At 43.3% G+C, this 26,247-nt stretch overlaps 2 protein-coding genes across 2 annotated transcripts in view; both read right to left on the bottom strand.

Moving 5' to 3' along the window:
• trit1 (tRNA isopentenyltransferase 1) overlaps window positions 1–10,606 on the bottom strand; it is a 43,667-nt gene extending 33,061 nt beyond the window's left edge. The window contains exon 1 of the mRNA XM_013266346.3: window positions 10,386–10,606. Within this exon, the coding sequence (XP_013121800.1) occupies window positions 10,386–10,544 (159 nt within the window). The 5' untranslated portion in view covers window positions 10,545–10,606. The remainder of the gene's footprint in view (window positions 1–10,385) is intronic.
• Window positions 10,607–11,641: 1,035 nt separating this feature from the next.
• On the bottom strand, window positions 11,642–18,577 carry myclb (MYCL proto-oncogene, bHLH transcription factor b). Its single transcript, XM_005463562.4, has 3 exons — window positions 18,264–18,577; window positions 16,650–17,328; window positions 11,642–14,798 (listed from the first exon to the last, which is right to left on the bottom strand). Exons 2-3 carry the CDS (start codon window positions 17,281–17,283, stop codon window positions 14,017–14,019), a joined length of 1,416 nt encoding a protein of 471 aa, XP_005463619.1. The 5' UTR covers window positions 17,284–17,328; window positions 18,264–18,577; the 3' UTR covers window positions 11,642–14,016.
• Window positions 18,578–26,247: the final 7,670 nt, after the last annotated feature.

Below are 26,247 nucleotides of genomic sequence, written 5' to 3'. Positions count from 1 at the left end.
CTCTTCCTCTTCCTCCTCTTCTTCCATCCTGCTATCCTCCTCTCCCATGCTGCCTGACTGTGCCTGACTGCATCACCACACCCGCAGACTGCAATTCACTTACACACACACACACACACACACACACACACACACACAAAATAGGAGTTTATCAGTTTTGTGTTTTTTTTAGAGCTCTGCTACACTGGCTTAGATTACTTCTAAAGGTACATAATAAACTGGATGTGGGAGGAAGCATTGCCTAAGTTACAATGCACACCGATCCGTCAAAGCCCAGACAGGTCACAGGCTCGGCAGACACACAGAGAGAGACACGCACAATCAGAGCGAAGAAGGGGGAGGAAGGGATGACTGCTTGAGAATTAGAGGAATATAAGAGTGTAGGATGTGTCTGATGTGTAGACAAGCACCATGCTTCTGTGTGTAGCATGCATGTGTAGCGTGTGTGTGTAACAAGCTCTGGCCAGTAATAAGAGTAGCCTGCGAACGAATAAGCCGCCTCACAGGAGTGAAATCACAGCGACACGTTCTAAATTTACAACTTAAAAAGGAAAATCAGCCCTTTGGTGTTTTTCACTACAAAAGCCCCCACCCCACCCCCCTCTCTCCACTTTCATAGGAGTATAAGAGCCACGATGACACAAGGCAGCTTTCCCGCTGCTCGGGCCCATTTTTCGCATTCAGCAGCAGATGAGTAAGCCTGACAAATCATCCACCCTTTCACCACTCATGCGGTCCTTAAGAGAAACACAGCGGCACCTTCTTTCAGACGCGAGATATACGGCGCGCATGTGCACGACCTGTTGTAAATCGACCCCATCCCCACCCCTGCGAGGCACGCCCTTCGCACAGTCCAGCGCTGTGATCTTTTTCGCCGTGCCTGGCGACGAATATGTTGTTAGTAAATCTATCCAACATGCGACTGTGAGTAAGCGTGAAAAATTTGTTCACGCACACACACACACAAAAAAAATCTGATCTAATCTGAGCGGATGCAACCGCTGCTGACTGATCTTCGTATTTACCCGTGTGCAGGGCTTGGCATTTAACTGTTGCGTCACCTGTTCCATTCTGCGAGCGTGTGACGAAGAGGCGAAAGCCTTTCAAACAGGTCGGTCATTATAACTTTTGTTTTGTTTTTTAAAGAGGAGTTCTTGGCACAAAAAAGTGGGAAATAAACAAAAGCATGAGAACATATCGCAACATGTGCACAAACTTTGAATTTAAATTCAATTGAATTCAGGGGCTGCTACAGCGGATCGTCTGCCTCCATCACACCCTAACCCTACCGTCTTCTTTTGGAACACCAACCTTCCGCATGCCCTCATTCACTGTATCCATCCGGGCTTCTGCTTCATGAGTGGACAACTCTTAAAAAGAAAAACGGCACTTACCTACAGCTTTATGACAACAACGAGCTGCTCTACCTGCCACCAGTCTTTTGAAACTGTCTTGGCCCGTTTCCCTACTCTCTGCATGTATCAGCAAAGACAACACAACAGGCTCATGCTTTTCTTAGTTTGGATCCTTGTTGGGTCTTTACAGACACGCTCATCCACAATTTTCCACTAAGGGTTCTTTAAATGTCACGTCCGCCTCTCATAATGTCTCAGATGTCTCTTAAAATTTGCTGATATCCTGAAATATTCCTGGGAAAACAAAATATCCCATGTGTTTGTTGTACAAGAAGCCCAAACTAACAGATATCTCAAACCTGAATCACAACACTGGACAAAATGTTGACTGAAAATATGGGCAGTGGCAAATAAAGCGAGGGATCCACAAAGTACTTTTCACACAGGCAGCACTAGTTTATATTTCATATGAACCTCAGTCTGCCTCCTTGCTGTCACTAACCATATCAACAGTTTCTTATTAACAATAATGTCTTGCAAAGCACTGTCAGTAAGTAAGCGATGCCCTGATAAATCATCCTCTCCCTCGAGGTGACGCTTGATTAACAAATGTCCGTCTGTCGCAGCTCATCAAACGCTCGTCTGAGCCAACCGAATTCTGCATCATGTCCAATCAGCGCGACGGCAGTGCGTGAACACATCTCTCCTCTCTAGAGGGAAACTTTTGCGTGCTCTGCCTTTTCACAGTCTCATTCATACACCGAAGCCTAGAGCAACGTTATTACCTAAACTCTTACTCAGAGCATGCCGCTGACTGGATATGTATTCGAAGGAATCGAGGGCAGTTGTCAACAATCTGCCAATATTTACAAGCAGGCTGCTGGTAAGTTGGAACCAGTCAACCCCACAAAGGAACAAAGGCCCCCGGTTCAATCCCCTTAAACAGCTGTACACACAACATCCACACTTCGCCAAAAAAAGTAAACACACAAAACAATGAGATTCGAAAAACCTTGACAAAACATCAAACTGAAGGGTGCCTTTTTCAACTTAAACTGATAACAGCTGAATACAAAAATTCTCAATGAAATCTGAGTTCAGGACTATAATCTGGTTAAAAAAGTGCTTCGGATTTATTTGGGAGTCAACCCTCCCTCTCAGAGGATCTTTGTGCGGCAGTTTTCCCCCATGACCACCTCCGTTATGTCACATCCTTCAGCATCCTCTCAGGAATGTACAACTGATCAAAGATTTGCTGTTTGTGTCACCAGTAACAGCAGCCCGAGTGGATCTGTCAACTCATTTATGCATTTTTATTTTTCCCCAGTCAGAGAGAAGGACACCACTCGTGACAAATTTACTAGTGAACAATCCTCTCGCTCTTCTTCAAAGAGTGTATCGTCTCAATGTGGGACGGTCTCCAGCTCCACTGCTTTGTACTGCAGCTACTGACGATTTCAGTTCTGGAGACTTGCTCCAACTGAAGGACACGCAACTGGAACCAGACATAGCATCAGCTGGAGAACTGTGGCTGAACAAAAGCTCACCTGGCGCTGCAGAGAAGAATAAAGACTACCAGCCAGCACTGCAGCACCATTTATTTATCACAAATTACCTGATAAATAAAGAATCTGCAGATAAAGGTTCTGTTATAAAGGGCTTTTTTTTTTTTTTTTTCAAATTTAATTTAGGAAAGCATGTGTGCACACATACACATCCCCTTGCCACAGTGGATCAATGATCAAATTAAAACAGCCAAACTTAAGTCCCCCCAAAGACCTTTTTAATTGAACCTTTACTTGAATCAAAGGTCAATGAAACCTGTAAATTGGAGAGAAAAGGAGAAAAATGGTACAATCTAATCTCTGCAACCAGTACAAGAAAAGGAATTTAAGAAAATTAAACGCAAAAGGGCATCAAGTCCAGTTAAATTTAGCTAAATATATGCTGTAATGCAACTACTAACCCAGTTCTGGAATAATTTAATAGTGAACATGTGCACCTGAGGTTCTCTCTCTGTGCAACAACAGGAGCTTTAAATAACTGCCTAATTTAACACAGCTCACACTTGCAGACACCTGGTGAGATGACAGGAACAATGAAGGCTGTGAAACTTGAAATCAGTTGTTCCAATTCCAAATGCTCTTACTGAAGGACCTCTGCTGGTCCCTGGACCCCACTTTGGGAACCGAGGGTTTATGCTACTCGGCAGATCCTCATTCAGTGACAGTACAGCGAGCCGCTTGTGCGTTTGCCATGGATAGCATGTTCATTTAATGAGTGAATAATATCCCCCTGCATGTCCAATGAACTCTGGGCTGGGGGCCGGGGCTGTGGTCGGGAGGGAAGGAGAGGGGGGGTGAAGGAACACAATAGGAGTGTTAGGGAGTGTGGGAACCGATTCTCCACGGGACAATAGGCACTTCCCAGTGGCCACAGCGTGCCCATTCACGCTCAGCTGCCGGGCCCGGCGTAGCACGGCGCTGAATATGCACCAGCTCAGCACAATGCTGCTTTCTCCCAAACAAGCCCAGACTGTTTCCTATCCCAAAGACAACACAGGCCAGCTCTAGCCTATACACAGCCCCATTCTCACATAAGCAGCCACTTTCTCACTCGCTCCGTGTCTGCATGTCTCTCCGGCTTTCTCTCGCTGTCACACACACTGACAGGAGGCAACAAGGCCTGATACTGTGTGGAGGCTGCGGACGGGGCTGCCGTGCTGTAACTAGGCCACAGTTTCTCTCCAACCAGGGCCGCTGGTTGCCGAGATATTCTGGGCTGAAATGTTATTAGTGTAACCCAGTTTGCCCAATACCAGGTGACTGCTGGAAGAGGCAACTCCCCACAGGGACAGACGCTCTCAAGGACAATGCACATCAAGAAGCAGGTAGACGGGGGTTGGGGAAGGAAGGTGATGGAAGATGTGATTAGTTACCGAATAAGAGAAAGCCCCGCAGGACACCGGCATCTGTGGATAGCTGGATTTTTTTTTCCCTCCTCTGTGCATTTCTGTTCTATAACATGACCCAGACTCAAACCAGCACCCAGCTTTCTCTCTTTAAGTGAATGTGCCTTTCTGGTTGCTGTGGTAACAGAGCCTGAGAACCAAAAGGCAGGGTGGGGCTGAGAGAGAGGTGAGGGGATGACACGAGTGTGAGAGATTTTAAATGTCACTGCTTTGACACAGAGACACGCACAAAGAGGCGTGCCTCCATCACTGCAGAGAACATTGCACTCATTTACATTCATTTCCCTAAAACTGACACCAGCCTCTAATCGCCATAACCCCTACCTAACCCCTACCTACACCAAACCTTTTCTCAGCTTGAAGTTTAACAACTCGAGTGAACAGGTATGTCTGTGTAGTATACAATGCTGTGATACTGACTGTAATAACCATGAAAGACACCAACAGAACAACAGTCTTAAAGCCACATTGGAGAAAGGCTGGCAAACTCATGAGAATCACACCAGCACTGCAACAGACTGGTGACCTTTCCAGGGAGTGCCTCGCCTCTTGCCCTATGACAGCTGGGATAGGGTCCAGCCCCCTCCTTCCCTACGACCCTGATAAGCAATTAAGAAAATGGATGGATGACTAACTGAATCAGAGGTCGGCATATAACAACTTTTTGACACGCTTTAATTTTCCTGAAAATGCAATCCGCTCAGTCTACTCACGTGCAATGCAGTCCACATAAAGGCTGAAGCAGCCAGCAAAAATAGCTGCTTTTCCACGACGCCACCAAGTCAATAAAATGCATGCAATGTGACTACGGTTCTGCAAGTAGGCTGCCACCTGGACACCTCACAACACCCTGTTTATAAGCCCAAACACGACAGCTGCTCATAGTGTGCGTGGAGCATTTCCTGATGTAAAAGCAAAACAGTCAATCTTTAATTGTGTCCTTGCACTCATTTCTACAAATCTCCATTCAACCTTAAGATTAAACAAACTTCAAAAATACTAGACAATAAAAATCTGCAATATCACCACTCTAAGATTCTGCAGAGGCATCATTTTTTTCTCTGTTTGGTGCTTATGGGTATGTGGATGTTTTGCGATTTACTTTTTATGCAACATTTTTGTGACGGGTACAATGATTCAAATAGCAACATTTATGTTAATGTTGCACATGGTCCCTTTACAAACAAAACCAATTAAAGTTTAAAAAAATGTCTGTGGGCCCAAACATGACAAGAAGTAAAAACAACTTCTATCAGGGACTTTCCATTTACAATACAGCCTAGCTTTATGCCATAGAGTAAACTTTACAGTTTCACTCGTTAGCCTTATGGCTCCACTTTAATTTGAAATATGATCTCTGGTTGCTACATGACTCTTTCCAATCCCTCAACTTTCTGAAGCATCTTTTACTGCCTGTCCATGACTGCTTAGGGATATCACCACACCAGAGAGATAGATGTCCCTGCCAATTCCAGTAGAATTAGCGTGTTTTCCACACTATAAGGTGCACTTAAAATCCTTTAATTTTCTCAAAAATTGACAGTGCGCCTTATAATCTGGTGCACCTTATGTATGAATTCTGGTTGTACTTACTGTCCTCAAACCGATTTTGTGTGGTACAAGGCACTCAAAAATCTGTCAAAAATGTTTTAGTACGACTTTGGTAAGCTATGAAGCCGCACCGCTTAATGGATTGTTGGAGCATTACGGCTACCGTACTCAGGAGCCTTGCAGAGTAATCTGGGTCCCCAAAACTCCGTCTGCTTCAGGTCCCAAAGTCAAACGAACACTATGGCGTCACTGAGAGTTGAAAACTGTCTAAATTCTTTCATCTTCAATAAAATGATCAGCATTGCTGCTTTACCAGGTGTAACAAAAAATTTTAACATCCAGGCATCCATGAAAACAGAATTTATTAAATTTAACGGAGTTAGCAGGAAGTTAGCGGAAGTTAGCGGAAGTTAGCGGAAGTTAGCGGAAGTTAGCGGAAGTTAGCTCGCTGGTTTCCATTTAAACATGATATACCGTGATATACCATTGCATCCTGCCATGCAATTGCATGGCAGGATGCTGTAAACTAGGGCTGCTCGATTATGGCAAAAATGATAATCACGATTATTTTCACTGAAATTGAGATCTCGATTATTTGACGATATTTATTTAACAATAACAATGTATTGAATAATGGCTTTAAAGATTGTCAAAAAATAATATCAAATACTGTGCAAATACTGATTACAGTGCAAATGTTTGCAATATAAAAAATAAATGAAAAATGTAAACATCTATGTTTAGTGAACTTCCAAATACTGCACAATATTTGATCCACGTCTGACTCCACGAACCCATAATGTTTCCACCAATGTGTGTTTGTGTTAGACTACTTTTAATTAACTGCTTTAGCCCACTTACAATGAAAATTTAAAAAATCCTGTTCATGACCTGTGTAGTATGTTAACACTATTGGAAGTAAAAATAACTTGAACTCCAATTTTGAAAACACAACTTTCTTTCTTTTTAAAAAAAAGCTCTGACTTGTATTATGAGTCTGTGGTCTGGGAGAGTCCTGTAACTCTCTGTCTGCAAAATACAGTATATAATGACCAATGTTGGGCAATTAATTATATAGTTACTACTTCAAAAAAGTAACTCAGTTTGGCAAACAACAAAGTTTTTTGCAGCTATTTTTTTTTTTTTTAATGCAGCCAAGGTGTTTTTTTAAATAAACATTTCAAACTATTTACAGAACAATCAGCTGTTCTGCATCAAATCTGATGCCACACAAATTATTTGTGCCACTCCAAAAAATAATTTCTGTCCCCTATGAGATAAAGGAGAACAACAGCCTGATACCTGCAGGCCTGACAACAGGAGATGTATCACTCCTGTAACACCTGTAACATTCAGTACTCGCCTCATTGTTCTGACACACAACAAAACTACACTACACACTAACTACACAAGATTTGCGCTAAACGTCTCAAATCTCTCACATCTCAGAACACCGCCGTCACTCCTAAAACTTCCCCCCGTTTCTTAACAACTAGATGCCACGTTGCCATATCATTTTTTGATTGGTCGACACGGTACTTTTTTCGACCAATAGGAAAGGGTGGGGGTTTTTTGGTTTTGTTTTTGCTCACAGGCGGAGAGTGCTTTCGAGCGTTTTTCTTATAAAACGCCGTTTTTACCATTTCTTCCCGCAGTAAATATAAACAACGATAGTATTCAGGAAGAAAACCAATCATTGCAAATATTTTTATCATAACTCTGGTTTTACGTGGCCTATCAACACAATTTAAAAACTGGTATAAAGTCCACACGTTTTCCGTCAATTGTTCCGTCTGTCCTGCTCACATCTCCAATGGTTGTACACGTTGTCATTAACGTGGCTTCAGTGCACATCAGCCACGCTGCTTTGCTAGCTAAAACACCGGTGTCGGCACATAAGGACGCTGTAATAGCCTGTCAGCGACGTTGATTGGCTGCATATATACGAATGTGAATCGCATTATTGGCTGGACTACAGGATAAGGTGGCATCGTTCTAATCCCATACAGGAGCAGCCAGTCACTTACTGACTAACACTGCAAAACAGAATTGTTAAAGTTTTAATTTTAATTTCAATTCAGGTTAGATTTTTTTTGTGCGCAACGCAGATTTTCTGTGCGCAGAGACCGTGCCAGCAGTGCGCAATTGCGCACGTGCGCAGCTTAGAGGGAACATTGGTTTCCACACCACTGAAGTCGTTTTACCTCTCTTTTCAACCAATGGCATTCTTTCTTCAGCAGCCATTATCCTCTCCTCTCCAAATAACTTCTGCTTAGCTTTCCGAGCTTCCCTCGGGTCCTCTTAATTGTTGTGACGCGTGTTCGAAACGCAGAGAGGTGCGCTCGATTTGCCACACGGAGCAGCGCGTGAGTAAAGCACGAGGGAGGTGCTAATAATCGGCTCAGTCATTTTTAATGATCGTTGAAAACCCAGATCGTAATCGAGATTAAAATTCGATTAATTGAGCAGCCCTACTGTAAACGGCCCAAACTTCAGTCAGGAGAACAACTGAGATAATCCATCCACCTTAGCAGGTTAGTTATTAATATACTGCAACCACACGGGAATAGAGCAGCTGCGAGAGAATTCAACATTAATGAATCAATGGTACGGAAGTGGAGGAAGCAAGAAGAATGAGTTGAGTAAAATTTGACTTATCTGACTGTTTTGTTTCGCTTAATGCGCCTTATAATCTGGTACACCTTATGATCCGAAGAATTCAGTACCAGATTGCTGAGACCCAATTTGATATGAAAACAAAATGAATAGTTGCCTGCTAACGTTTCTACTATGAGTTAAAATGTTTGTTACTTTACAGCTACTTATCAGCTTAAGCATTTATGTAATGTTCACCACTGCAAACATTGCAGCCTACTAGCAAACCACCACACTTGCTTTGTGTTAGGGTTAATAAACTGTCAAGAAAATGATAAGTGCTATTATGAATAATATTTGTTTTTACTTTTTTTAGTAAAAACTGGTTAGTTATAATATAATGATGCAACATTGATTAGTCTATGGTGAGGTCACAGAAGATTAAAATGAATTCAATAAATAACCGGATGATATTTAAGCGTTACCTTAACTAATCGTCTCCACTTCAAATTACACACATTGTACAAGTTCCACTTTAAAGCACTCCTTAGCTACACCAATATATCCTCAGTAACTATTTATGAATGCTGGTGTGTATTCCAAATGATGAAACAAACTACTCTGTCTCCCAACTCTCTTAAGGTTGACTGCCTCCATTAGCATTTTTCATTTTTGGTGTTACCCTCTGATAACTAGCTTGTTAGCTTGAAGGTGCAGTAAAGTTGCTGCTGCAGCAAGGAGGGACAAAACTTTCTGGTGCCTGGTTAGAAATTTGGCCAGATTTGGCATGCAGGTGTGACTCATCTATATTCATGCTTACACTGTGTAACACTGCACAGGTTCCAACCAAAGATATCATTCTGACAAGTGCTTCACGGTCTTCACTGCTACACAAGTATGATTTTTATTTTTACTCATTTATTGCAAATAAATGAGTAAAAATGAACACCTCACTTAAAATTATGATAATTGAGTGAACTCCTGACATCTATTAAGCATTTCCTATATGTATTTTTCATGCTTGATAATACAGAGATCCATATGTATATGTATTTTATGTTACTGAAGAATACCATCCAACAACCAAGAGCTAACCTCAGAAAACTACAGTTCCTCTAATGATCTAAAGTTGGCTCCAAAACCAACTCATTCTCAAATTCAGCTACAAAATTGTGACAGTGGTTATGAAGAAACTTTTGGTTTCTCTGTAGACAATCTCAACTTTCAGAGCAACTTCAGAGGAGGTATGTGAGGCAAAAAAGCGTTTAGCTTTGGTGAAATGCTACTATCTGCTAATAAGCTCGAATTAGCAGGTTATGTGTTTGCACCTACACAGTTTATGCTAACTACGCTTGCTAGCTTTAGCTGATGACATTGCACTTCAGCCTCTAGAAGAATAAATATGGTCACTTTTGCCTCCAAAAAGGGCCAAAGTACCAACACTGATGTTTTAAAATGCAACCAGAAACAAACGGTGACGTCAAAGTGGTTGCGTCCATCTTTTATATACAGCCTATGGGCGCTACAAACCAAAGCTAAAGCAGATCAGACACATTTTGAAACACTCACCCCTCCGCTGCTCGAAGACGTCTGAGGTAATCGTTACATCTGTTAAACTATGCTATAATGACCGTCTTATGATGACGAAGTTTCATATTTTACGTCTTGACGTTTTATTTTCCTACTGTCTGCTATCTGGCGCACTGATATCTGGCCTTCTACGTCTTCTCTATTAGTCAGCACCACCTTGCATGACGTGCTGCTTCTCTGAATTCGGATCTACCTTACTTATTTATTTATTTATTTTCACGTTTTGCTCTGCCTTTCTCCAAATATTTCAACAACCGGAGGGTCATGTAAAGCATAATGGCTGCCATGTCAAGGACTCACTGCGCATTCCCTCGTGTTCCTACCTGCATGGAGTCGGCGCTGATTATTTCCCCCTGAAGCCGTTTTCCGATCTCGATCGCTAGCTTAGACTTGCCGGTGCCGGTAGCTCCCAAAATCACTACCAAAGACGGGACCATCGCTCTCCGCAGAGCACCCTGCACGCTCAGAGTGGAAGCCGCCATGATGCTGCCTCATCGGCGCCCAGCTGACGACCGCACGCATGCGCTGTGAGCACAGGAGACAAAAGGAGGGTTCTGTTGCCGAGCAACGGGGAGCCGTTACTGCTGTACCATTATTATTATTATTATTATTATTATTATTATTATTATCATTATTATTGTCATTATTGTACCGGTTCAGTCTTGTCGCTGTTATAAATTAAACTGAATGCATTAAACGGTTTTACTGGCAGTAACCGGTTCCGTCCAGTTCCGCAAATTAACCAGCAACCAAGTTGTCATAATGGTAGATGGCTTTGATGCTGTATTTTTGCACCAATCAGATCGCTCGTTGCTACATTCAGGATGCCCGTGCGATGATTTGTGGATACATTTAACAGCATAGTTGGCACTGTTTCTATGGAAACTGCCAGAACTCTGCAGTAGCAAAGCAAAGATGCTTGTTGCCATGGTGAAGATGCTACCAAGCATTACCATGGAGACCGCATAGAACAAACACTGGATGAGGAGTGGGGGATTCTGTTCAGTCATACAGGTGGTTTGATGGAAAACAGTGTGTGTGTAATAGAATTGGATGCTGCACATGTCGAGCTCATATTGTGGGTTCACAAATTACCCCAGGATCTTTAATCTCTGCTTAAGTGCAAATCTGTACTTTGATTGCATCGTTGTTTTATTTTAAGTCTGTTGTGGTGGTATAGAAGTCCAACATTATGAAAACTGCAATGCTGTTTGTACCTAACAAAAGGAAAAGCTTTTCAAAAGTTTTACAGCTTTACCCCCAAAATAAGACTTTAAAGAAAGGGTGTCAAATATGAGGCCTGTGGGCCAGAATTGGCCCACTAGACAGCTTTGGAAAATGTGAAGGATGTCATAAATTTTGGACTTTTAATTCTATTTTTCACAAATTTTGCAGCTTTTTCTGATGATAAGACCTCCCCATGGCCATTCAGTTTTTTTTTCCTTTCAGCTGACTATGTTGCGAAGCGCTAGTGCGTGCGCATACGTCAGTGCAACAACACTGACTGGCTAATAGGTTTCCTGTTTCTGCTGTTGATTGTCTGAATTCTGTGTTTTTCTCAAGAAAGAGAGACAAACGATTGATTTATGAAGTCAAACCATGGAATTTATTAACTTTTCTGACTTACTCTTCATACACTGAGGCTTATGAGGTACAGGAAAAAGAAAAGTGCTGAGACAAGGTTCAAAACAAAAAAAAAGAAAAACATTCACTGCTACTATGACTGTGCTACAGCAGAAACCAGTAACCATCACACATGGGGGGGAAAAAAACAAACCAAAACAACAACAACAATGTAAACCACTGCCATGGGTGTACCCTGCTGGGGGGAAAACCTGACTGGGTTTACTGGTGGTTTGTGCTGAATTAATGAGCATTAAGGAGGAAGCGGGGGAAACGCACACAATTCTTCAACCAAATCCATCCATCTCCTGCTCTTAAAGCTCACTTTCTCTCCTCTGTGGTGGCTCCTGAGGTTGTTACAAATAGCATAATAACAGGTTAACCCCCCCCCCCCTTCCAAAAGCACAGTCTACAGCCCTGATACAAAAGCTGCAGACTACATGGATTTTCCTGAGAGCGGGCGAAGCTGGGCATGCTACTCATCGTTTACAGTACTCGATCCGGGGCTACAGTGTCCTATTGCATGGCTTACAGGACAACAGGCAGCAGCAGGATTGCACAAAAAAAAAAAAAAAAAAAGAAAAGAAAAGAAAAGAAAAAGAAAGAAAAAGCAGAAAGCATCGACATCAAGGCTACACACAGCTAAAAGTTTAATCAGTAGATCCTCTTAAGTCCACACACACCATCCATAACACCTGCACTAGATCTAAGAGCGTTACAGCTATAGTGATTGAATGGTTTGTGGGGGGGGTGGGGATCCAATCAAGACACACAACTTTCAGCACATAAACCACCAATAAAGCCCAGTCCACTGCGATTAACCAAAAAAAAAAAAACAAACAAAAAAAAAAAACAGTCATTAGCTCACACTGAAACACAACTTGGTAGGAAAATATAGTATAAAAACTTCTGCCTGGTCTGATTTATTCATTAAACAAATGAAGAAACCCCAAAAACACACAAGTATGAAAACAAGGAGGCTCTGAAAACAATAACAAATGAAAAACATTGTGACAAAGTGACTAGTGTGATCAACGTTCAAAGTGTTTTATTTTGACTTTTTTTTTTCCTTTTAATAATCATTTTATTAACAAAAATAGAAGCTTTGAGTTGTCTCTGAAAAGCCAGCAAGCTTGAGCCAAAAAAACAAAAACCAACTAGGGCGAGTATAGTAGACAGCTCTGATTTTGGTTTGGAAGGGACTGTACAGGAAGTGTACTATATACACATAACATCCAACTGGACAGTCTACATACACTGAAAGGCTTCTAAAGGCATTACATCAATGCAAAAAAAAAAAAAAAAAAAAAAAACACAACAGGAAAAAAAGATTTCATGAGACAGCAAGATGAAAAACATACAGCTGAACCTCAGTGGGCTTCATCTACAGGCATTTTTTTGAGGGGGGGGGGGGGCAAAGATTTCAAATCAGGTCCTTCTAAAAGTTTCTCTTAGTTAACTAATGAATGCTGACATTCATCTTCTGGCTGGTCTCCATGGCACAATAAGAAAAGACAGGGGGGAAGATTCTTGGGATTTTTGCTAGATTTTTTATCTTCTCCAAATAATGCTACGAAACAGAAGGGCAAAGCCGATGCTTTTGAAACGTCTGACGATCGAGAGGGTAATATACCAAAAGCTGCAATCTGGAACCTGCAGGAGTCGGGACTTCATCTGCTCGAGACGCGCATGGTAACAGTGCATCATTAACTGCTCCGTGTCTCTGGCTGGTCAGAGGTTAGAAAGGGGGTAGGGGGTGGAAGTAGTGTGAAGAAAACAAGAAAGGGAAAGAGATTTGAGGACAATGACAGATAAAAAGAAAAAGAAAGGGTCAACATGTTGGATATCAAGTACTTGGGGGCCATGTGATGGGAAAGTACACAAAGACATTTCAGGGGGGAGACGTCGCAGCTGTGCAAGCGCAACAAGAGTCCGTCACAATCGAGGAGGCGGTGCAGCGGTTAACGACACAGTCGCGGCAGTTTCCTCAAACAAACGCAGCAGGCCGTAACAAGCGACAGTGTGGACAATATTTCATGATTGGGGGTGGGGGGCTGGACAAACCTAAAACTGAAAGCCCACGCATACACCGATCCACGGATGCCCCCGTGCGATCATCAGTCCCTAAGCTTGCCGTCATGACGGCTTGTGGCCTCGTCAGTCACTCAGAAGCTAATGTGCAAACCACAAAACAAACAAAAACAAGAAAAACAAAAGAAAAGGAAAGAAATGAAATCCACCCGCACTATTCCAAGTGAACATTAGTGTTTTTTCATCCTCACAGAGTCCCGTTCAGTCCTGTGAGTGTACTTGTGAGGTGCCGTGTCAGATTCAGGAGCGCTTGAGCTGCGCCAGCCTCTGCAGCAGCTGCAGCTGCCGGGCTTTCAGCTGCTTCCTCTCCTGAGCCTTCTGCCGGTCGCTGGCGTGCAGCTGCTGCAGGTACTCGGTGGCTCGGGTCAGGATGGCCACCTTGGGAGTTTTGGGGCAGTCCGCCAAGCCCGGGATCTCGTCCCGCAGCGACAGGAAACGCGAGCGCAGGTCGTTCCGCCGCTTGCGCTCGAGAAAGTTGTGTGCCTTGCGCTTGTCTGTGTCCTCGCAGTCGGACGACTGGGGGCTGGAGAGGTGGGAGAAGGAGGGGGCCTTCGAAGGGGAGCTCTGGGGGTGGGATGAGGAGGAGGAGGAAGGAGATGACGGCGAGGCGGAGGAGGTAGGAGAGGAGGCGCTGAGGTTAGGTGACTCCGACCTGGCCAAGGTCACGTGAGGCTTTCTGCTGTCCAAGTTCAGCGGGGCGTGGCCGGGCCGGGGTTGGTGGGAACTAGAGTTCTGGGGAGGCGGCGGCGTCGCCTGAGCCGATGCGTTCTCCTGCCGAACCCTCTTCCGCGGCGGCTCGGGCGCTGTCGGCAGAGTGTCCGGGGAGGGGGCGGCGTAGTTGTGCTGCTGTTGGTGGATGGAGATGTGGAAACGCTTCATGCCGGGGTCGAAGGGGTCAGCTCGCACCGTGATGGTCACCGGCTTGCGGGTGTTTACCAGTCGGCGAGGTTTACGCTGCTGCTTGTGCTCCACCGTGACCACATCAATCTCCTCTTCATCCTCATCTTTGTCGTCATCATCATCTGAAGGGGAAAATAAAAAGGTAAGAAATTGGATAAATGTGAGTCCAAAGAGAAGCAAAGACACAGAGTGAAGTGTTTAAGACTTAAAATGCCAGCTGAGGTGAGCGGCCTGACTGACACGCTCGCTTTAGCCTCCCGCCTCCTCAGGCCAATTAAATGCTTCTGTGAAAAAGAAATTCACAGAGCCTCGCGAAACCTGCATGATCTCCCTCACTCACACACTCTCACCAAGGCTCTGAATCATCACTGCATTAGGTCAGCTCCCTGAGTGGAAATTCCCCCTCTTCATTCATGTGCACAGAGTGAGCATGAGAGGGAGAGACAAGTTAGGCTGTGAAGCACTCAGGTGCTTCTTCAACTTGTTAAAATGAGCCGACTAATATCCAGCGCCGCGAAACCCATTTGTTCCTCTATTTACTGGAGTGGAAACAGGGTTTAAAAGAAATAAATAAAGAATATAAATCTTTTTGACTCCATTCCCGCAAATCGAGTAGACTGCCAGGAGACTTTCAGCACTCTTATAGATTAAAACACACTCTTAAGTAACTAACATCACAGCAAGAAGAGGGGACAGACACAAAGCTGGGAGTAAGGCGACCCCATCTATTATCCTCAGCAGCACTCATGTGAAAAGCAAGTCTCATATTACAAAAGCATACAGGACGATTCTCCAGAGTAACCCTATAATGGCTCTTTACTGAAGCTTAAACACACATCTGTTTCCCGGGCTGGCTCATTCTCCTCCTCTCAGAGCTCCCCTCTCTCCCTGAAATGCTTAACACTGTCAAAAAAAACAAACAAAAAACAAAACAAACAAACAAACAAACAAACAAAAAAACCAGGACTGTGCAGACCCAGCCTGAACAGGCTAATCCCCCACCGCTCCTATTCACAGCCCGGGCTGGCTCGGCCCGAATACCCCTCACCCCACCCCACTCCGACACAATTGGCGCCGCAGCCTGTTGAGCGGAGGAATGCAGCAACAAGTTCCCTTTGTGGCATTCCACACACCATTATGCACGCTCCGAGCTCGACATCACATAGCAGCCTACATACCAGACTCTATCATATGGGTTCGGGGGAGTGGGAGTGGGAGAGGAAAAGAATTACAAAATTGGGAAAAAGTAGGTCTTGTCTCAGGGAAAAATTTAGGCTAGACAGAATAACTAAAAAGGAGAGGAGGGGAGGGAAGGTGGTGGGGGTGGCTTCTCAATCCCCTCCCAGTTACATAAAGTTCCAATAATAAGTGCTCCTTATTGAATTCATGTCAAATCTGAGGTCAGGGAGAGCCGGCAGAGAGGATATTGTTATCATAAGTCAGACTGGAGGAGAGGAGCAGGGAGAGGTAGCAGCTGGCCTGCTGGAGCCCTGCCAAGCAGCAGATGTTTGGATGGGTGTGTCGCTCTCTGGGCTTCAAGCATGTGTTGCATGCACCAAAGGTAACGCAATGCAGTCATCATCATGTGCCATGCCAGCCATTACTGCCAAGATGGCTGACCAAAGCAAAAAAAAAAAAAAAAAAAAAATGTAATAAAAATGACTAAGTGAAAAAACAAAATACCTAAAAGTCGCTGATCCAAGCAAACAAATAAAGGAGACTTCAATAAAACATGACTGGGCGGGTCTGGAAGTTCCAGTGTGTTAAGTACTGTGTGTGTGTGTGTGTTTGTGTTTGTGTGTGTGTGTGTGTGTGTGTGTATGACAGGGATGTGGTGGAAACAGAACAGGTAACTATGTGGAAGGTTTATTATGGCCACTGAACTACCTGTTCAACGTCACTGTGACACACAACTGCACAGAGAAAAAGCTACCATTCACGCTGTACATCAGTGCGCTTCACCTGTTACTGACCTGAAGAGTCGCTCTGTGACTCGGAACCAGAAGAGACTTGTTTCTTGCATCCGCCTGTTATCGGGAACGTGAGAACCGCGGCGGGGTCCACGCAGTCCGCAGCCAAGCCGCCGAGGGCAACAGTGTCACCGGGGCCATTCTGCACCCTCCCGGGGGAGGTGACTGCAGACCCTTTAGCGGCCACTCCGGTCCCGGGACAGGCAGAGTACCGCTCCCCTACAACTCTCTCCAGCTGCTGTCCGGCCGAGAAGCCGCTCCACATGCAGTCCTGGATGATGATGGAGCTCAGGTTCCCGAACGAGTCGCCGGTCGTAGCCAGCTTGCACGGCACATCCTGCTGATGCTGCTGCTGCTGCTCATCCTCCTGCCCCAAGAACTGGGACACCCACTCCAGCTTGTCTCCGAGAGACGGGTAGAGCAGTCCGACCCTCCCCGACCCTTCCACCGCCCGGATAGGGGACATGGGCGGGGTCGGCACCAGCTCGAATTTCTTCCATATGTCCTCGCTGGGCGCAGTGGACTTGAAGAAATCCTCGTCCGGGTCGTGGTCGTCGTAGAAATAATGTTGGTAGTGGTCGAGGTGGTCCATGTCCCAGTTTTCATAACGAGGCGCGGTGGAGCTAATGCCCGGCATGGGTGGCTGGAGGCAGCGGGGTGAATCACTCCCTGTTCCCGCTGTCTGCAGAGACACACACACACACACACACACACAGAGCCCACAGCTGGATCAGAACTGAGCCTTGTTCTCATCAGAAATAATAACACCGCTGTGCGTATATTGTTTTTAATCATTTATTTATTTATTTTTTTTTGGGGGGGGGGGGTCGACCCTGTGGTAAATGCATAATGCAGCTATTTTCATGCATCGCTGCCTATTAGATAATGATGCAGTTTATCCTCGTAAACAGCGACCTGCCTTTGAGGGAATAAACCTCCAGCTTTAAAAAAAAAGAAAAAAAAGAAGGTGTAACAGATGACTTTAATCACCAGAACCTTGTTTACGAATCGGTAAAGACTTCATAAGGTGACAGTATTTGAGAGAGGGGTGGTGGGGGGGTGAAGACACCCACTTTCAGGCATAAAGATTCTCCGCTCACACGCCTTAAGGTTTAAACAACAAAAACAAACCAAAACCAGAACACCAGTCTTGCTGCAGCTGTTGAGAAGTTCAAAGTTTCGCAACTGTTTCATTACATAACACTGTTTTAGTAGTAGGATACTGAAGGGAGGGGGCGGGGATGTTCCGCTGACTGCTCAGCAGAAAACAGGGCGATTAAAATGGGACTGAAAATAGATTAATTGGACAAACAGGTAGCAGGTAGCAGCCCCGGTGCTGCCGGTGAGGCTGCTCAGACCGAAGAGCCGCGCGTAAAGCACTTTATTTGGCTCCTCCTCGGCTCGACTCCTTATCAAGCTCAAGGAATTCAGCTGCGGCTAAAAAGCCGATCAGTTAATTAAGCAGCGGGCGCGCTGGAGATGCGGCTTTTCCATCCGTCAACCCCCCCAGTACACACCCCTCTCCGAATAAAATTCAAATAAAAACTTTAAGAGATTCACTTATTATCTAAACCATCCACGTGTGCGTTTGCGTGTCAGCTGTGAGGAGTTTTTTACCTGGTGCCCAGAGTGAAAAACCTGTCTGCGTCTTCATGGATCCGCTGTGCGCAATTACCCCACTAAGAAAAAAAAAACAGAAAAAGCAGCCACAGTGATTCCTTTACAAGCAATCTGCTCCCAAAGCGAGCGTCCCTCCCTCCCTCTGCTGCTCCGCTCCGTGTCTCTCTCAGGTGGTAAACAGTCACCGGGGGTGAACGAGTCCGTTTGGTCGCGGTCCCACCGCTCAGAGGGCTGGATAGGCTTCGGCTGTGGTCACTTTCTTTGCAGACTGCTGCACTATATGATCCGGGGGAAGGACTCTTGGCTATTCTGCATAAGAGGCGGGTCGTAGTAGGAGAGCCACGCCTGCCGTTTAAAGGTGCAGCACGCTGAAAAATAACAGCCCGGAGCGCAAAAGCGAAAGTGCGAGCTGAGTGTTATGACACAGATTTCGTAAGGTGACAGCGCGCTGCTTTTGCAATAATTACGCACGCGCAATAAGAGCGTGTTTTTGTGTGTCCGTGCACATGCATAAGCATCTGGATGTGCGTGGGAAGGAGAGCTTTCATGCATCATGTATAAAAGAAAACATAAACCATATGCTGGAGTCTAGTGCAGTGAGGCTCTCAGGGATTCTGCATTAGAATGTTTAAATGCTATTGCCTGCTGAGTGAGCACACACACGTAAACACACACAAGCACGATTTAAGTTGCTGTTTCGTCCTCTTTTCTTTATTTGCTTGGCTCAGACATGAAAGTCGGAGTTGAACAGGCCGACGGTCCTTTGCTAAGGTGTCTGTTTCTCTTTGGAAGTAACAGGTGGCAGCTGATCGTTTGGTTTATTGCAGTTAATAAACAGCTGTGTAATTGTTTGTTTGGCCAGGGTGTTCCCCACCTTTTGCCCTATATGGCAGCTGCAGGCTCCAGCTGTTGGATGAGGGGTGGATTTGTAACCCCCCTCCAGCTCTTAGTGTTTCACTGAGCTTATGTTCACAGCTTTCTGCACGTTCAAATCTGTGATGATTTCAAGGACTCATGTATATTTCAGTGTTCTTTTTATGTCTGACTGCAAACCTGACGGTCAGTAACACTTCCTATGGCTGACAATCAAATTAGCAACAACACTGCTTGAATGATTTGGCTCATAATGCACTTTGTGTTAACCTCTTTCCTCTGTCTTCTCCATGGTTATAGAACTGAGGGGTGAAGGAGATGCTGTGTGTTTGCCTGTGTTTGCTTTCATGAACCACAAATCATTCAGTGGTGTATCAACTCATAATTCATCCTCATGTTTTGGGAGTCACTGTCTGTGGTTTTGTTGCCTCACTGAATAATGCTACAGCAGCTTTGGGGTGTTTTTTTTACCCTCCTCATAATACCTCTGGTTCTAATTGTTTATACTGTTGTGCATTTATGCATTATTTCTAAATTCTGGGGGTGTGAAAGCTTAAAATCCATGTCTGTGGGTCAGCATTTACTGACAGTCTGCTGCAGTTTGCATTGCTTTCAAATACATTTTACCAAATTATCTCAATATTTATGTGAAACTGTTCTACTTTAATGTTACCCCATTGAGCCAAAACACACACATAAGCATGATTTACTCTTCTGTGTTTACCTGGTTCTAAATGTGAGTTTTAAGATTTGACAGTTCTGTTTGATGTCATGATGCTTTTTTTGTTTTGTTTGGTGAAGTAACCCTTATGCTAGGACGTATGTTACTTTTACACTTCTAAGATGAAATAATTTAAGTTGCATTAAATAACTGTGCACAAAGCACACCGCACATACGAGTGTCTCTGCTGTGGGAAACGTCGTCATCTCAGCTATTTTATGACTCAAAGCAAGGACACATAACACTCTTAATTCAAACCATGTCCTTATGCAGTTTCATTTGGTACATTAGATAAAGTTGCACTAGTTTTTGTAGTTTAATTATGCTTATGTATCTGTACTTTTTGCTTATTAATGTTAAACCTTTAAATATTATTTGTTTTGGGAGCATTATTTGAATTATGTTACATTTATAATTTGACTCTTGTGGATTTGTGTTGTGGTTTCAGGTGTTTGTGTGGCAAAGAACAGTGTAATGGTTTGGCTAACAACAGGTCACCATATCCCCTGGTTTTAACTAAGCCTAATGATAGCCCAGATTATCCATACCAAAAGCAGTTTTGAGTGTGTTTGTTCATTGTGCTGTTAGAAACCCCTACTGGGTCCAATTTCTAAAATCCAGCTGTTGATTTGAGGTGAAGTTTAGGAATCTGGAGCTAGTCTTCATTTTTCCATCCACTTTGTTGCAATGTCCCAGTCCCACAGAGCCAAGGCATGGTGATACCACCACCATGCTTGACAGTTGGTGCAATCTTCTTAAGTTTGAAAGCCTCACCTTTACTTTCCAACATACAGCTCAATTGTTGTCTCATCTAAAACTAAAACCTTTCTCCAGAAGGCATTTGTCCACATGGGTATCTGAAAATTTGCAGTCAAGCTTCTTTGTTTCACCCTTTGTTGAAAATGTAAAGCTCAGTTCACTGTGGACAGTCACAATGGTGTTCTAGCAATTTCCAGTTCATGGCGATGTTGAACCTTGGGGCTTCCTTGGTTGGTTTTGAACATCCTTATTGTAGGTGACAGTTTGGGTCTTCTCCCAGACTTTGGCAAAGTGGTGACACACCTGAAGAACTTGTACTTATGTACAATTGTTTTTTGAACTGATCTTCAAATCTTGCATAGTTTAGGTTGACTCAAAACTCCGACCTCAGCTTATTGAAATTTTGTGCATGATGCTCTAAAACAATCAGTTCTAGGAAACCAACACATTTAAATGGACTCTGACAATTCTGCCAAGAAGACTTTTCAAATTTACAGCCAGAATTATGCCAGAAGCTTGTTGATGTCTATTAAAAGTGTCTGACTGAGTGGTGTATGAATTCGCCCCTGGGTGGATTAGAGAAAGTTTAGCTAAAACTTTCAGCATATACTCGATAGTTGGTTCAATAGATGTTGGATTACATTCTCATCACAAACAAATCACTCTGGAGTTAATTTGGAATTTTACTGAGACCGCCACTTCTAAAAGCTCGTGCATTTATTTTGGTCCTCACTGAGTATCATTACTGTGTTCACATCCACATAAACAAATTACACCAAGGGGGAAGACAAACCAGAGTCAGATTTAAACCAAGTAAACACTAAAAATACATCTATCCATTTATCCAATTCAGTGTTGCCAATAAATGAAAATTTAAACAGTAAAGAAGAGACAAAGGAAACACCCTTCAATCTTACGAGTGTTGAAGTTGCAAAGCTTGTCCACCAGAGGGCACTCTGCAACTTCCTGTTGGTCTCACAACCAGCTGCTCTGAACAGAATTGGGCAGAGCGTAAACAAGTACGTAAAAGTACATAAATAACTAAACATAACAAATGTTAGCGAAATTGGTTTGTGTATTAAATGTTTGAAATTAACAAAAAACATAACATATTGGAATATTGTTTTTTTTTTAAAAACAAATATCATGTCAGTCATAGAGTTTATATAATCTTAGTATATCTAACGTTAGAAATGAAAGTGCCATCCATCCATCCATTCACTTCCGTTTATCCTTTTCAGGGTTGCTGGAGCCTATCCCAGCTGGCATAGGGCGAGAGGCGGGGTACAGCCTGGACAGGTCGCCAGTTTGGTACTGTGCAAAAATAAAAAAGCTAGCATAATTTTGCTCTCCGATTTTGATGTTACTTTTTTGAGACAGGTTTGCATCTTTTTTTTTTTTCAGTAAAAGCAGTTTGTTCAATTTCACAGTATGGTTAAAGTAACAGTATACTTTTAAAGTCACAGCTTCCTTGGCTTTCAGACTTTTTGAGGAAAACTCTCCTAACATCCAACCTCCTTCTCCTTTTTTACTTCTGGCTTCGACTTGGTTACGAACTGGCCTGTGAGCGCACTGTGCCAGAGCAGATGCTGTACAGCTGCTACGTGAGATCACGACACCGTGTGAATCACAACGTAAGATTTTATGGCTGTATGAACTCTTGACTCATATGTCGGGATGTCAAAAAAGAACCAATGGTTAAAAAAAATAAAGGGCTATGATATGGATGGGCAAGTTCAGCGACAGTGAAGGGCAAGCAGTTATTGATGTGTGTGTGTGTGTGCGATCCCACTTCCTTCATGTGGACATATGGCTGCAGTATCTGGTGTCGACTGTGCATCTGACAGTCTGTGTAATCAATATCAAGCTTATGATGTAAAGCCCCCCCTCTGAGAGCGTCTCTCACACACACACACGCACACACGCACACACACACACACACACACACGGACAACTGCTGACACTTGTTTTTCTTGCCATATGAAACCAACTCGCTAGTGCCATTTTGGAGTCATGAAACCATACCGCACACTCTCTTGAGCACGATGACTGAAGAACATCCTTCCCATAACTGCCCCTCTTCAGCTGCCCGTCCAGCTTGAAGCAGACAGCGTGAAATCCTAGTCTGTCCACCTCATCATCCCATCAAACACAGCAGACACCGCCCTCCTCTTTTTTTTAAAATCTCAAACCCCATCTTCTGTCACTCATCCTCTATTCATCTGTCTTCAGTTCTTCCTGCCTACTTTTCACTATGACCTCCTTCATGCTCTTTTATTCCCAGTCACCTCTGATCCAAAAGATTTTGACCCTACATGAAGCCGGGAGACTTTAGAAGGTTATATCTCCGTTTTCCCAGAAGATTCCCTACAAAGACGCAGTACTAACAGACTGGAGAAACAGAAGCAGCAATCTTTCAGTTTCCCCCATCTGCATTGCTTTCTCTCTCTCTCTCAGCTCATCCGTGCCCTGATATCTCCTTCACTCGCCGCTTTCATCTCATTCCTCTCTGCCCTCTGCCTTGTTTCCTACTTTGAAATGTTTAATCTGCCTCCCCTCTTTGAATTAATCATCAAAAGTGAATAAGAGCAAGAACCCGCTCCTTAAAGTGTACAAAGAAATGTCTTTTTAGATAATATAAGTGAGTTTAAGGAGTCCCTGTGGTTCTCATCATTTACATGTACAAGAAATTGTCTTATTTAAAGACAACATTTAATTGCAGTATGTAAATTTGATTTGGGGAAAAGGCAGATCCCTACATGGATGTGTTGTGGTGAGGCTCAGTGGGAAAACACTCATTTGCACCAGTTCTCCTATGGATCTGTGAAGCTTTTTGCATGAAAATGGGAGGGGTAGCTTGCGATGCGCACTGATCTTCCCGATACATATAGACAGTCTCATAGGATTACTGAAATGTTATTACTCACGAGATCCCAATTAAGGGCTATCTTCTCCCAGAATAGGGACACTCAGAGTGTTGAGATGCACTTTACATATTAATATAAAACAGCATGTTTTCCTATGCATAACCAAGCTGTTTTTGAGCCCAAAGCTATCTAAAGCCTGCACGGCTATTGATTCAGGATCAGTGCCTATGGCTTGCGTCAGCAGGGAAGAGACACATCTACGCTTTGGAGTAATTTGTGTTGGAGAATTATTGTATTAACAGCTCAAAAACAGCATTTTTTTAAAGGCAGTTCCTGATTAAAATAAAAATAAAATCAGGTTATTAAACATTAAGGTAAACAATTATCAAACGTCCACTGTTACCAAGTACCCACCACCTGAAACATCATTCTAGCATCTCCCTCCTAAAGCCATCTTTCTGGCTTCCCCTTGCACTCATAAATTTAAACAACAGGTGGGCGGGGCTTCTGCATTGACTTCTAATGAAGTATTACATCTATGTACTGTGCACTCATAAAGAACAGTGAAGTTACCCATTGCATCGCCTCCTGTAAGTCTTCATGCACAACTAGTGCATATACATCTGATTCTTTTTCTTCAAACGCTCCCTGCAGCTTTTGTTATGACATACTGTGCATAGAACAGGGTATTATTTCAATGTGATTTGGTTGCTTCTAATCATTAGATTAAATTGGATTAAATAAAGCCGCAACGATCCCCATGGGGTTGCTGGAGCAGCAGCAAACGATATGAGTTTATCATACAGAATATGCAGATTATTAAAACGATGACACTTAATATGCAAAGAATCCGAGAAAATGTCTTTAGTAGAATATTAGTGGGATGTGAATAAATCAGCGTAGGCTACCTTAAATAAACTTGTGTTATTTGAACTGATTAGATTTACACATGGATACGTCTGCGGCAATATACTCAGTTTCCTAGCAGTTGGCAATGATGTATAAGAAAATAACACATGCTGTGCTTTGGTTTGTTTACTAAATACGCCAATCAAGTCATCTTCTGTCAGGAATACGGTTATTTATGGAACAGGTAATTATGTCAGTGGAACGATTTATTGTACCGCAGAAAGAAAAGTAAAAGATAAACATCCCAGAGAAAAAATGAAATGGAGTTGGATAGCGAATGGTGGCCAGGAATGTCAGCATAAAGATGGGAAAACAAGTCACCACCACCCCTCCCTTCCTGGGTCACCCTTCCCGTCATTCCTGTAACCACCCCCGCTGCACTCGACTCTGACCTTCCAGACTGATCAATGAGCACCTAGTCTGGATTCCAACCATCAGTGTGTCTGTGGCGTCCGCAAGTTCACTTCATGTAATCTGTGAGACAGGAGAGGAAAAGTGACAGCTGCTACCCACTGGATGGTGTTGACCTCCTGCTGACACACACACACACACACACACACACAGAGTGAGAGGATTGCCTTTTGGTCCAGATGCTCATTACATTGAACTATTTCACACAGACATATGTCCACAAAGTGTATATGCAGACAATCTTCTCAAATCTCTAATACTTTAATGCACAATTTTATTTTGTGTGTCTGCGAACTCCTCCTACAGGGGGAGGATGAGGAGCTGAGGAACCAAACTTGGCATGCAGATACATCTTAGACCCCTGAAGGTTCTTATTTACTATATGTGTCTGGCAACCACCTACCAATGAGCTAAAATTAATCATTTGCAGTTTATCTACTGTGTAACACTTTACAAAAGCATGTTGTCAGTTCAGATTTGTAACATGTAATTTTTAAGCACATAGAATTATTTTATGCTTGATATATTATGAAGTCATTGTGGCTAGCAACAATCTAACTAACTAAAACTATAGATCAAACAATATTCTGGCATGGTTATATAATAATAATAATAATACTCTCCAAAAGTTGAATCTGTTCATCTGGACGTAGCGTTTTGTGGGAGAAATGAGTGACGAAACGTTTCTCCCACAAAACGCTACGTCCAGATGAACAGATTCAACTTTTGGAGATTTACTTTCCTGGATGATTGAGAATGCATCAAGAAATAATAATAATATTAATAATAATAGTAAGGATAATGATGCAATATTTAACTTGGTTTTTCATATCTGATGAAAGTCTGTTGGCTTAACTGGCCTAACTGTTAGCCAGATAGCTAAGTGTGAATGCTAAAGTGGGCTACAAGACTGCTAAAGGGAGAAGCAGCCCTTTTGGCATTGTGCAGATTTCCTATTTTTGAAGCCTTGTGTTGAACTTTTTAGCCTTTTTTAAAAAACAATTTTTAAATTTTTTTTTAGTGCTGTCAGCGTTAACGAGCTAACCTCGCTAACGCGTTGACGCCATGCAGTCCCACGCACGGGGCGATCTGCGCTAACTCGCTAACAGAGATTTGCTGCATTAATGCGGTTATGGCGTTAACATCATTTTAACGAGAATAACGCTGACAGCATTATTTTTTTATGTAGTACTGACTGTACTTGATAAGGTGCCGACTTGCCAGCTAACACTTCTTGGCCTGGTTAGCAATTAGCATCCATAAGCACATTGCACATACAGATGATGCTAACATAGAACTAAAGCTATGCTAGCATTTGACAGACTTCTTTAGTGCAATTTATATCACAGCGATCAGTTTTATTTATTTGAAAAATCCATTAAAAACATTGCAGAAGAAACGGACGCCACAAACACGCTTGAAATGACTCTGCTAAAAGACT

Source organism: Oreochromis niloticus, linkage group LG22 (assembly GCF_001858045.2).
Source record: "Oreochromis niloticus isolate F11D_XX linkage group LG22, O_niloticus_UMD_NMBU, whole genome shotgun sequence".
Taxonomy (NCBI): Eukaryota; Metazoa; Chordata; class Actinopteri; order Cichliformes; family Cichlidae; genus Oreochromis; species Oreochromis niloticus.
The sequence above is the reverse complement of the archived record's forward strand: the minus strand, read 5'-3'. Positions and strand labels throughout refer to the sequence as shown.

Excerpts from the sequence above, each read along its gene's own strand:
- myclb (XM_005463562.4), bottom strand. The coding sequence starts at position 17,283 with ATGCCGGGCATTAGCTCCACCGCGCCTCGTTATGAAAACTGGGACATG. Across the intron at positions 14,799-16,649 it reads GTCACAGAGCGACTCTTCAG|ATGATGATGACGACAAAGAT; the intron begins GTCAGTAACAGG and ends TTTCCCCTTCAG.